The sequence below is a fragment of the Poecilia reticulata genome, chromosome 21 (genome assembly GCF_904066995.2).
Source record: "Poecilia reticulata chromosome 21, P_reticulata-male-v2, whole genome shotgun sequence".
Lineage (NCBI taxonomy): Eukaryota > Metazoa > Chordata > Actinopteri > Cyprinodontiformes > Poeciliidae > Poecilia > Poecilia reticulata.
This window is the reverse complement of record NC_088850.1, coordinates 2,118,290-2,131,092: the sequence shown is the minus strand read 5'-3', so window position 1 is coordinate 2,131,092 and position 12,803 is coordinate 2,118,290. Positions and strand designations below refer to the sequence as shown.

Sequence of the window (12,803 nt, the reverse complement as noted above, 5' to 3'; positions counted from 1 at the left end):
ATCAGCTTCAGATCAACTTAAAGACTCTGACCTTTGCTGCCTTGAAAATAAATGAACTTTTATGCAGGTTTACGCCATAAAACTTAACCTTTTAAAGAAAGAAAGCCTTGGAAAACCCCTTTGTTTGAGCTCATACAACAAGATATGCCCAGTAACAACCTTTAAAGCTTCTGTTTGGGCAACTTTCTGTTGGGGAAAATGGACTGGAAACTGTGGTCGATTGTTCCTGGTTCTGCAGAAAGTAATTCAGAAGATAAGAAGCATTTACCAGAGACTCACTGTGACCTCTACCCACGCAGTGGACCCAATTTGTTGTTAAAAAGACAACAAAAGCAACTTTGACCACAGTACAATTTCCCAAAAGGTTTGTTTTACCGTCCTGCACAGCAGCCTAGATATGAGACGAAGACACGAGATTTTCTTGATTTTAAGTCTGGTATTGTCACTGTTGCTTTATATATTCACCCCTTGCTGATGACTGTTGGTTTTGTATCCTTATCCTGACTGTTACCTTCCACCAATCAGATCCCTCTGAGGCATTTTAAGGTAAAATGTCAGCAACAAAACGTTCTTTATTTAGGGTAAATCAGAGGTCCTTTCACTTTTTGCTGTAAGGCAACGATGCCACCGATGGCCCACTGTGAGGCTTTTAGCCTATTCAACATTTTAAATCACATCTATCCACAGAAATCTGCATCAGTTTCACTTTTCTTTCAGCAGACACATCATGTAAGGAAACAGCATCACATTTTAAGATCTGAGCCCAACCAGAAAACCAAACACAAACTAAGCAGCAACCCAATCCACTAATCGGACCAACCAAGAGATCCAGTAGCTCCAACCAAACCTGACAAACTAAACCCAAACCCACCAGAGCTGATCTAAAAAGAGACTAACTGTGTGATTATCATTGCATCAATCTTCTACCACCTTTCTTTCTGTTTGTCGGACTGAGAAGGCCAACATGTTTCTGACCCGCTCGGTCCAGTTTGGGTTTGGATTCTTCCTCTGCTGATGTTGATGGACCTTTTTTGGGTTAGTCGTGTGTTTCTCTAACAGTCTGACTTTAAAAACAGCCCAGATGGTTTTGTGTGTCATCACACAAAGCATGTCAAAGAGTTGAGATTGTATCACAGAGGATGGCGGATTGTTTGACTTAGGATGTTAGAGACCCAGATGGATCAGAGTGATTCAGGAGTTCAGGCCTTCTGGGACGGGTTAAGTGTGAATGGATTAGTTCTCTGTGTTTTCATCGCGACTGTGAATCATTGTAATCACTGAATCATCCCAGACCCTGATGACTTCAACCCTACGCTGAGCTTTTCCTTCAACCCTCGGGAATCTGCAACATCTGTTTTGACTTTCTTAGTTCATTATAAAAGTTTGATATTCTATAAAAAGCCTCTTGGGTGCAGAACCAGACGTTTGTTTGGACATAAGCACGTTTGGACTGAAACCCGTTTCCCTCTTTGGAAGAGGAAACTTGCAACATGCTTCTCCAGTCAGTGAAATCACGTTGAGAAACTCCTCCCTGAAGCGAAGCCCATCTGCTGCCCACATCCACTCAGGCTACATGCATTTGGGTTTGTTTGACCAAAAAACATGGCCGCTTCACCATGACATCAACTTGTCAGAAAACACTCTGCTGGTGTTGCCGTCTCACTTTAACATCTTGTGTGTTTTCTCTTCCCAGAATGCTTTGTTTCTCCGACATCATGGTAGTTTAGCCCCACTAACCTATAGCTGCTGCTGTTGTCTGCCTCGCCCTCGTCTGAGTGTTTTACTGAAGGTTGCATCTGATTTCATTGGACAGTGTCTTATCTAACTTATAGCTAATTTTAGTAGTTAAAACACCAAATATGTTAGTATTTGTTGAGGAAAATATACATATTAATGAAAAGTTTCATGGCTTCTTACACACAGCAGGCAAGTGTGACCCAAATCATTTTTCTCCTCAATTCTCAACCGTCTTCAAAAAGCAGGAAATATCTCATAAAATGTCTTTTTAGTCATCAGCATTATGGTCTTTCTCACTTAAACACACATTTTTTTATATTCCAGTTCTTTGTTACGTTGGGAAAGTTTTACCTGGGTGAATGTTTGGTTCTTTAGCGTCCTAACTGCTTCACTTACAGCTTCAACATGGAGGTATTTAACCCACAGTGACGTGTTTTCAGAATAATTATGAATGTCATAAATTTTCAAGTTTATTTGTCATCTCATCAGCGGCGCTCCGGCTCCAGGCCCGTTCCTCTCCTAAAACATATTTCTGGTTATGTTGCCATGATTAGAATTTAAACAGTTTGACTGAATTCAGTATATTCAAACTATTTCCCCAGAAGCCGTTTTTTCTTTCCTGCCTCCTGATGGGCTTTTGGAAAGGAAATAATCTGTTTGGATTGAGTGAGGACGAGGAGTTTCAGTCTGCAGACAGACGGGCTCTGCAGGAGGTCCGCTCATTTCTTTGACTCAGTGACTCGTCTTAGTTTTAAGGACAAACTGGCACTGATGTTTGTGATCAAACAATCTTTTAAATCATCCTACACACTTGGAATCACTAAATCAAAATCTAAATTTATCACCATAATTGATCAACAATACGATAAATGCATGGATATTTTTGAGCTTTTAGACATTTTCCCCAGTTTATTTCTGGTTGGGGACGAATGCTGTATTCATGCTCCCATGCTTCTCGCCATATGATGACTTCTCACCAAAAATAGCATCACGACGACGACGTTTATCTGCTGGAAAGGCAGAAGGAAACCTGTAGACAGACTTCTGGAAATGCAACATGTTGCTCGAACACAAATGTTCCTGTGGTAACAGAACCGACAACACCTTGTTTCTGTTTCTGCAGCCCGGCGGTGGAAGTTGTTTCCTTTCTTCGGTCCCCCTACCTCCACCCTCCATCCATTCCTTTCCTCTTGCTCAACACGTCCCTTTCCCAGCCAATGGAAAGTCAGAGCGGAGCTGCGGGGAGACAATGGTCTTTCTGTAACCACCACTGGTATATTTGTGTGGTGGAGGGAGTGGGAGCCAGAATGTGTGTTAAACACAGTGTTCTGCTCTCCAGAGGTTAATTAACCCACTTACACTGAGTCCTATAGAAGCAGTTTCTGCTTTAAAATGCACAGAGCGCCGCTGAGGCTGGAAAAATGTAAAAGAAGCAATTCTGAGCAGTGAAAAGTCGAAGCAGATTAATATTAGAGCCGCTGGCAAAGATGGGAAAATCTATAAACTTGGTATAAATTATGAAGGCTGTTTAAACAAGCCAAATAAATGTGTTTTCTTTCTGCCTCTCAGAGTTTGGAGCGGAAGGTTTCTCAGGACAGAGCTTCTCACATGGAGGCTCCTTCAGGGCAGATCTTCCTTCACAAAACCAGAATCGGGATCAAGGTCCAGCTCCAGGAATCGGCTTCGCACAGGATCCGGGATCAGGTCCAACGGGCCCCCCTGCATCCAACTACAACAACATCCAGATCCCACCAGGGGCCCACGCACCAGCCAACACTCCGGCAGAGCTGCCGCCTCCGTCAGGTACGGATCTGAACGTCCTGCTGGAGACATGAACCATATGCAGCTAGTTTCTCTAATCTACCCCAAAATTATGCATAACATTTCCTTCATATTATCTTCATATCTGAGACAGAAACATAATAGGAAATGTTTTCGATAGACAACCAGACAAAAACCACAAAGACTAAATGCAGACGCTTCGTTTAGGATTAATGAAACTAAAACCACATGATTAAGAGATTAGGATCTCATGAAACTAATTTTACAAGATATTATAAATACACAAGAAAATTTAACCCCTATATTATAATTTATTCATATTTTGCACAAGTTTAATCAAAGACAGCATCGAAACACAACCCTGAGGTACCCCACCATCAAACGCTGAAGAAGTGAGTTAAAGCAGAAAATGATTTTAAAACAAAATTTGATTTCATGCTTTTTAGATTTATTTTACTTTTTACAGTCAGATTTACAGCCTGTTGGTGTGTTCATGGATTGATCTATTCATGTTTATTTGAGACATGAAGTGATTAGTTGGTGAAAATTTGCAGCTGAAAATACAAAGACGGAGTGTCACCGTTCTCCTGCCTGCCGTTTGTTTGCGTTGGTATTAACGAGCGTATTTAGAAAATATTCATGAATTTCAGCTACCAGCAGGCGGCTGTGGTCCCTAACCTCTGTGGAAACCAGAGGTTATTTTAATGGGAACGCATTAAAATAGAGTCTTTAGTTGTAAAGCTGGGGCTGCTGTGGTTTATTCATAGCTGATGAATCAGATTTCTTAGAGATCCCCCAAGGTTCTGTCCTTGGGTTACTGATTATCTGCTTGACCTGTGTCCAGCCTCTCCTGGATTCTTTTTTTACGGTTTCTTAGAGACATAACGTTCGCTTCCTGTTCATCAGCTGAAGGTTTCTTTCACCTCTGACTCATCTTTTATCTTCGATTTGCTCAGTTTTCTGTTTTTTTAAGGATCTGCTCACCACACTTATGTGTGCAGATTTTCACAATATTTCGATTTCATAACTCTGACTTCAGTGTTTATGCGAGTTCAGATGTCAGGTATTGCCTCATCTCAACCTGGAATTGATTCACTCGACCTCAGAACAAAAGCAGAATAATGAGGCAGTATTTCCAGGTTTTTCATACCAGCAAAAGAAACTGCTTTGTAAATTAACGAGTTTAATCTGTTTTCAGTTTTCTGGCATTAAAGTTAATATCCAAGTGTGTGTTTTTCTGAAGTTGAAGAAGTGGCTCTGCAGTGAAAGTTGTTTGCTAAATACTCATTGCATTATTTCCAAGTTAACATAACGACATAAAGTAACATGTCTGAAAACGAAAGAAAGATTCCTGAAGAACTGCTGCAACACACGTGTGAAAGAAGCTTAATTTATCTTCCCATTAGGCAACATTTGACATCGGTTTAGCTAAAGAGAACAGCTTTCTGCACAGTGAGCTGCACAAGAAGTGCAAACACTCATTTTGTTGAGTTACTGTCTGGCTGGCATCTCGTCAAACATGTCTGCAGAGAAAAAGTGTTGATTAAGATTAAAGAGTGTCAAAGGTAAACGTGGAGCTCGTCCAATCGCACTAAGTGCTGACAGACAAGGTGCTTTTTCCCCTGGAAATGAGACGGATGCTGAAGAACTGTTATGTGTCCCCGGAGGGCCTCAGGAAGGACAGCGTGTCTTTTTGTGCATTAATTTAGAAAATGCAGTTCCAGAAAAAGATTACCCAGGTTTTTCATAGATTTGTTGTTTTTCACAAGTTTACAGAATCTCAAAGCCAGAGGGGAAAGGTATCACTGCCTATTTGCAGATTTTCTAGTTATTCATGGAACATTTTAGATTTTTGATTTTCATTCTAAACTTTTCCCGGATTTCAGGTGTTGGCAAGTTAAAGGTGAAACAAGTGTAGCTTGTTTGGAAGTGTTAAAGGAGAACGCGTCTTCTCTCCCAGCAAAATATGGTAAAATTGTATCTTAAAAAGCTACAAAACTTGAGGAGAAATGTTAGTTGGACTGATAAGATCAAAGTGTGGATGTATTTAGAGCATATTGGCTCAAAACACCTCCTACCAACCGACAGGCGCAGGAAACGCTCAGAGCCTTTAAAACTATTAACACGATGTTTACAAATTAAAAATAAATGCCCTGTTTTTGTTTCAGTCCCGTTTATTTTGATTCCTCTGGTCGTTATTAGCTAATTAGTAAACAAAGTCTGCAAGATTTCAGAACAAAAGCATCCGGAAGACGAATAAACACAGCAAACAGAATCAACACAAACTGTTTGGCTGACATGGAAAACTGAACATTTGAACACAGTTGTCTTGGTGAACCCTGGTGGTGGCATCATCATGCTGTGGGGGTTTCTGGCAGGAAGGTCAGAGTTGATAGAAAACCTGACAGACCTGAGACTCGGGTGGAAATTTACCGTCTAATGATACAGCGAGTCTGCCCTGACACATGAAGACAACCATATCTGTATGGAACGCCTGAAATGCCAAAAGTGGGTCACATAAAAAACAAAATCAAAATCATTTATAATCTGGTTTTATGCTTATTTGCTTTTTAAAACAAAACATAGAAGTGTATGGAAGGCTATTTTTGCCATGAAAGAAAGGAGGAGCAGTGTTATTACCCAACTCTTTGAAAACCTGTTTATTTCTCTTAATCGGTTACTTTGTGATCGTTTAGTGTTTGTCTCTGTTGTCCAGGAGAAGCTGGTAAACCACTCCCTGCTGCCCGGTCGGTTCCTGCTGTTGACCCATCACTGCTCAGCGCCCAGCAGCAGGGTAAGGATGAAACACACTGATTGTGTTGGTTTAAAAAGGTCTGAATCATCTAAAAATGTCTCCAATGGTTCAAACTTAGAGATGTTTGTTGGTTTGTTACATCCTGAATGATTCATTTCATTTTTTTTTACATCTGTGACCCTGAAACGTTCCCCTTTCAAACTGGATAAGGTTTTTATTCACGCAGAGGACTTGACCTTCACCAGAATAGGAAACAAACATAAAAAACTAAAACGCAGAAATAGTTGGTCTGAGGTTAATTTAAGTTTGTGCCTGAAACAGGAACTCCTCACAGCTTTATCCCAGTAAAACCTTGGTCAAACAGCAGGGGCACCTTTAACCTCAGACTCATTTTTAGATGACATTTATTGGCTTTAAAGTTTCGCCGTAACCTCAAAGAAGTAATATTTTACCTGTGACAGCTGCAGCATCAGAGTCTTAGTGGAGGGATTTAGTTTCATTGGCTAAATCACCTTGAAGCCACTGATGGTTGGTAAACTGCTGCACAGGAAGTAGAGACAGGACAGTCTAACCGTCCATCAGTGCCTCCTTACAGTAATTTGATTTTAAGACGTTCTGTATTTTAAATCTGACTTCAAAAACTAAGTCAAAGTGGGAATTTGAGAGAAACTGAATAATACAGTCCATACAAGAGTTTAGAGTGGTAAGCAAACTGTGTCTTAGATTAGACTCTTTGCTGGCCCAGCAAAGAGTCTTTATACAGCGAGTCTGCCCTGACACATGAAGACAACCATATCTGTATGGAACGCCTGAAATGCCAAAAGTGGGTCACATAAAAAACAAAATCAAAATCATTTATAATCTGGTTTTCTGCTTATTTGCTTTTTAAAACAAAACATAGAAGTGTATGGAAGGCTATTTCTGCCATGAAAGAAAGGATAAAAGCCTCACAGGAAGTCGCAGTGGTAAATTAAGTTTCACGTAAAGCACCAGCACAATTTGAAATTACAACGTAACTATGTCTTATTCTCGTAATTATGACTAAATCTCAAAATGCTGACCTCTTCTCGTAGTTATGACTTTTATTCTTGTAATTCATGTCAAACTTAAAAATTCATAATTATCACTTCTCAACGTCTCAACTCAAAATTGTTTTTATTTTTATAATTATGACTTTTTTTCTTATAATTCACTGCAGTACCAGTTTGACAGTTTCATAATTGACTTTGAAATGCAAATTATAACTTAAAAACTTGAAATTATTCATTTAAAACTCAGCCATAAGTCCTACTACCCTAATTGACAATAATTGTCATATTTATTGACTTATTTTCACAGTTGTAACTTTTAAACTTGTAATTCCAACTTCCTGTTGGGCTTTTTTTTCATGGCAGAAATGGGTTCCCATACTATGGAGCCCCTAAGGGGACATGGAGAAAACAAAAAAAAAAATGAAAGAAATCCCGACTTTTTTTTCTCGGGATCTCGAGAAACCAAGTCAAGATCTCGAGATCCCGACTTTCAAGATAATAATAAGTCGGGATCTCGAGATCTTGACTTAGTTTCTCGGGATCTCGAGAAAAAAAAGTTGGGATTTCTTTCATTTTTTTTTTTTTCTCCATGTCCCCTTAGGGGCTCCGTACCATACAAATGTGTAAACAAATTAAAAGGTAAAAAAAAAAAAAAGACAGAACCAGCAAAAGAACCAAAACCCTTTGAGTTGGAGAGACAGAATCAGAAACTCTGATGAAGTTGTGACTGAATGTTGTGGAGGCGAAGGCAGCGGCTGCCTCCTCCACCAGCGGGGGGTTTGGCGAGATGTTCGAACGCTGGTGGGTTTCCATAAAAAGCCGATTCTCTCTCCTGAACGTAGAAGGAGGTGGTGAGGGTCGGCCATCTGAACGCATCATTTCAACCACACCACCGCCTCTTTGTCGCTGTCTAGACTGTGATTAGCAGCTGGTGGCGAGCCGCACTGAGGGTTAGTGGTTAGAGTGGAGACGAGCTGATGCTCTCAACACCAGGCATGGGTTTTCTGTCATTTACAGACTGTAGAGCGAAGCTCTTTCAAAAGGTGCTAATTTACCGATGTTTGTTTTTGGATCCGTATAAAAGCAAAGCTTTTCTCTAAAGCCTTCATAAAATATGACCACATGAAAAAGAATCGGATTCCAGTTTGGCTCCAGTCAGATATTTATTTAATCCTGCAGGAGTTAAGTCAATAGTTTCTAAAACTGGTGGTTATTAAAGATTTTAGGCTTTTTTTTATTTATTTTGTCACTTAGCTCCTTATAGCGCAGCGGTCTGCACCCTGTGGCTCTTTGGCCAGTCGTCCACTTTCGCTCTTACAAAACCAAAAAGGAAATGGTTTCTTAAATGAACCCGGTAAGAAAAGATTGTTTTAGGAGTTTTTCTATAAGCTTTTCTGCAAAACCTGCATGTAGAATCTGCAACAGTGTTTTAAAAGCAAGGAGCTCTAAACTTTTCTTCCTGATTTACTTTATTTTCTATATTTATAGAAACGGCTTGCCTTGTTCCACCAAATTGTTTTTTTTTCTTTTGTTTTACAATCTAAAAATGGACAAAACATTTTGCAGTACATATTTATAAATAATAAAATAAGATTTTCATTGAAAGAAAATGCAACAAAGTATTTTCTGAATTATACAGAATTTTAAAAAATATATAATTTTTGTTAAAATTTTTCTACATAAATATGCAAATGTAAATATGCATGTTGGAGTATAATCCAAACCTGGTCCGGTGTCAGAAACTGGCAGCAACTCTGGTTCTGATCAATCTTTGTTTTTGATTCAAAGTCAAAAACGTCATTGAAAATTATACTTTTCTGTTCCAAACATGGAAATGAACATAATTAGAACAGATGAAAAATAGCTCATTGGAAAAACAGACAAGTATGTTTTTCACCAGGGAATGATTAGAAAAACTGCATAAAAATAGAAATCAGATTGCAGTAGCAGGATATCCAGAGACGCTTTTTAATGAAAAAGAACAAACTGAAGGGACAGAGATCCTTTCATTTGGTTAATGGATCAAAATTCACTCCAAAATACATAAAAACAGCGAAATGATGGTAGAAAAACCTTCAAAGTTGATCCCAGGAGGGTTAAAACGGTTTTACCTGAATAAGAATATAGTCTTCAAAAATGTTAAAGCAGCAATAAGCAACAGGTGGGAGAGGGGGAGTAGCACTGTGCTCCATGCAGCAGGGGAAACTCCTGTCACTGTGAATAATTTACAATAACAGTTTTAGTCATTGTTGAAAACTAACCCTAAATATAACTAATGATCCCGGCTCAGAAGTTTTAAATCGCCTCATTAATCTTTAGTTTCCTGCACAATTTGTGGTTTTCTGCTCTTCCAGAAGAGCTGGAAAAAGCCATGAATCTAAAGTACTTTAAGACACGCGGTTTGATCAGGAACAACAGGATAACGGCGTGTTTACAAAACTGGCTCAGGATTGCAGGAAATGTTACAGCATGTTGGTGGAACCACTGAGGAAGCAGAAACACCGACCAGAGTTTAAACTGCTTCCAGAAAACTCTGACTTACACGACTGAAACTCTGACTTACACGACTGAAACTCTGACTTGCACGACTGAAACTCTGACTTACACGACTGAAACTCTGACTTACACGACTGAAACTCTGACTTACACGACTGAAACTCTGACTTACACGACTGAAACTCTGACTTACACGACTGAAACTCTGACTTACACGACTGAAACTCTGACTTGCACGACTGAAACTCTGACTTGCACGACTGAAACTCTGACTTACACGACTGAAACTCTGACTTACACGACTGAAACTGACTTGCACGACTGAAACTGACTTGCACGACTGAAACTGACTTGCACGACTGAAACTCTGACTTGCACGACTGAAACTCTGACTTGCACGACTGAAACTCTGACTTACACGACTGAAACTCTGACTTGCACGACTGAAACTCTGACTTACACGACTGAAACTCTGACTTGCACGACTGAAACTCTGACTTGCACGACTGAAACTCTGACTTGCACGACTGAAACTCTGACTTGCACGACTGAAACTCTGACTTGCACGACTGAAACTCTGACTTGCACGACTGAAACTCTGACTTGCACGACTGAAACTCTGACTTGCACGACTGAAACTCTGACTTGCACGACTGAAACTCTGACTTACACGACTGAAACTGACTTGCACGACTGAAACTGACTTGCACGACTGAAACTGACTTGCACGACTGAAACTCTGACTTGCACGACTGAAACTCTGACTTGCACGACTGAAACTCTGACTTGCACGACTGAAACTCTGACTTGCACGACTGAAACTCTGACTTGCACGACTGAAACTGACTTGCACGACTGAAACTCTGACTTACACGACTGAAACTCTGACTTACACGACTGAAACTCTGACTTACACGACTGAAACTCTGACTTACACGACTGAAACTCTGACTTGCACGACTGAAACTCTGACTTGCACGACTGAAACTCTGACTTGCACGACTGAAACTCTGACTTGCACGACTGAAACTCTGACTTGCACGACTGAAACTCTGACTTGCACGACTGAAACTCTGACTTGCACGACTGAAACTCTGACTTGCACGACTGAAACTCTGACTTGCACGACTGAAACTCTGACTTGCACGACTGAAACTCTGACTTATACACGACTGAAACTCTGACTTACACGACTGAAACTCTGACTTGCACGACTGAAACTCTGACTTGCACGACTGAAACTCTGACTTGCACGACTGAAACTCTGACTTGCACGACTGAAACTCTGACTTGCACGACTGAAACTCTGACTTGCACGACTGAAACTCTGACTTGCACGACTGAAACTCTGACTTGCACGACTGAAACTCTGACTTGCACGACTGAAACTCTGACTTGCACGACTGAAACTCTGACTTGCACGACTGAAACTCTGACTTGCACGACTGAAACTCTGACTTGCACGACTGAAACTCTGACTTGCACGACTGAAACTCTGACTTGCACGACTGAAACTCTGACTTGCACGACTGAAACTCTGACTTATACACGACTGAAACTCTGACTTGCACGACTGAAACTCTGACTTATACACGACTGAAACTCTGACTTATGCACGACTGAAACTCTGACTTGCACGACTGAAACTCTGACTTGCACGACTGAAACTCTGACTTACAAGACTGAAACTCTGACTTACACGACTGAAACTCTGACTTACACGACTGAAACTCTGACTTATACACGACTGAAACTCTGACATATACACGACTGAAACTCTGACTTGCACACGACTGAAACTCTGACTTACACGACTGAAACTCTGACTTATACACGGCTGAAACTCTGACTTATACACGACTGAAACTCTGACTTATACACGACTGAAACTCTGACTTATACACGACTGAAACTCTGACTTGCACGACTGAAACTCTGACTTGCACGACTGAAACTCTGACTTGCACGACTGAAACTCTGACTTGCACGACTGAAACTCTGACTTACACGACTGAAACTCTGACTTACACGACTAAAACTCTGACTTTTGCACGACTGAAACTCTGACTTGCACGACTGAAACTCTGACTTACACGACTGAAACTCTGACTTATACACGACTGAAACTCTGACTTGCACGACTGAAACTCTGACTTACACGACTGAAACTCTGACTTGCACGACTGAAACTCTGACTTATACACGACTGAAACTCTGACTTATACACGACTGAAACTCTGACTTATACACGACTGAAACTCTGACTTGCACGACTGAAACTCTGACTTGCACGACTGAAACTCTGACTTGCACGACTGAAACTCTGACTTGCACGACTGAAACTCTGACTTACACGACTGAAACTCTGACTTATACACGACTAAAACTCTGACTTGCACGACTGAAACTCTGACTTGCACGACTGAAACTCTGACTTACACGACTGAAACTCTGACTTACACGACTGAAACTCTGACTTATACACGACTGAAACTCTGACTTGCACGACTGAAACTCTGACTTGCACGACTGAAACTCTGACTTACACGACTGAAACTCTGACTTACACGACTGAAACTCTGACTTACACGACTGAAACTCTGACTTGCACGGCTGAAACTCTGACTTGCACGGCTGAAACTCTGACTTACACGACTTAAACTCTGACTTACACGACTGAATCGACACTTTTATGCTCTTGCAGAGACTTTCCTGTCGAGCCACCAGAGCACACACCCAAGCGTATTAATTCCCATTATATTTTGTGTCTGACATTTTCTTTCCAAAGTGGAATTGAAGTGTCTCTTTAACCCGTCGTATCTCCTGCATAAACCCCGGCAGGCCCATAAAGTTTTTCTCGTGAAGGTTCCCACATTCACGGTTCAATCATGTTTTTTTTTGGATTAAACTTTACAGTTTTCACACATTGGAGGCTTTTTTTTTCAGGCTCGGCTTCAAGTCTGCGTCTGTCGGTGTGCCCAACGTTTTCCTCCCAAGAGGAG

At 40.7% G+C, this 12,803-nt stretch overlaps 1 protein-coding gene across 1 annotated transcript in view; it reads left to right on the top strand.

The window, feature by feature from the left end:
* Positions 1–12,803, top strand: part of vta1 (vesicle (multivesicular body) trafficking 1) — a 40,892-nt gene that overhangs the window by 19,111 nt on the left and 8,978 nt on the right. Inside the window, exons 6-7 of the mRNA XM_008397140.3 lie at positions 3,307–3,540; positions 6,236–6,313. Coding sequence (XP_008395362.2) covers positions 3,307–3,540; positions 6,236–6,313 — 312 coding nt within the window. The remainder of the gene's footprint in view (positions 1–3,306; positions 3,541–6,235; positions 6,314–12,803) is intronic.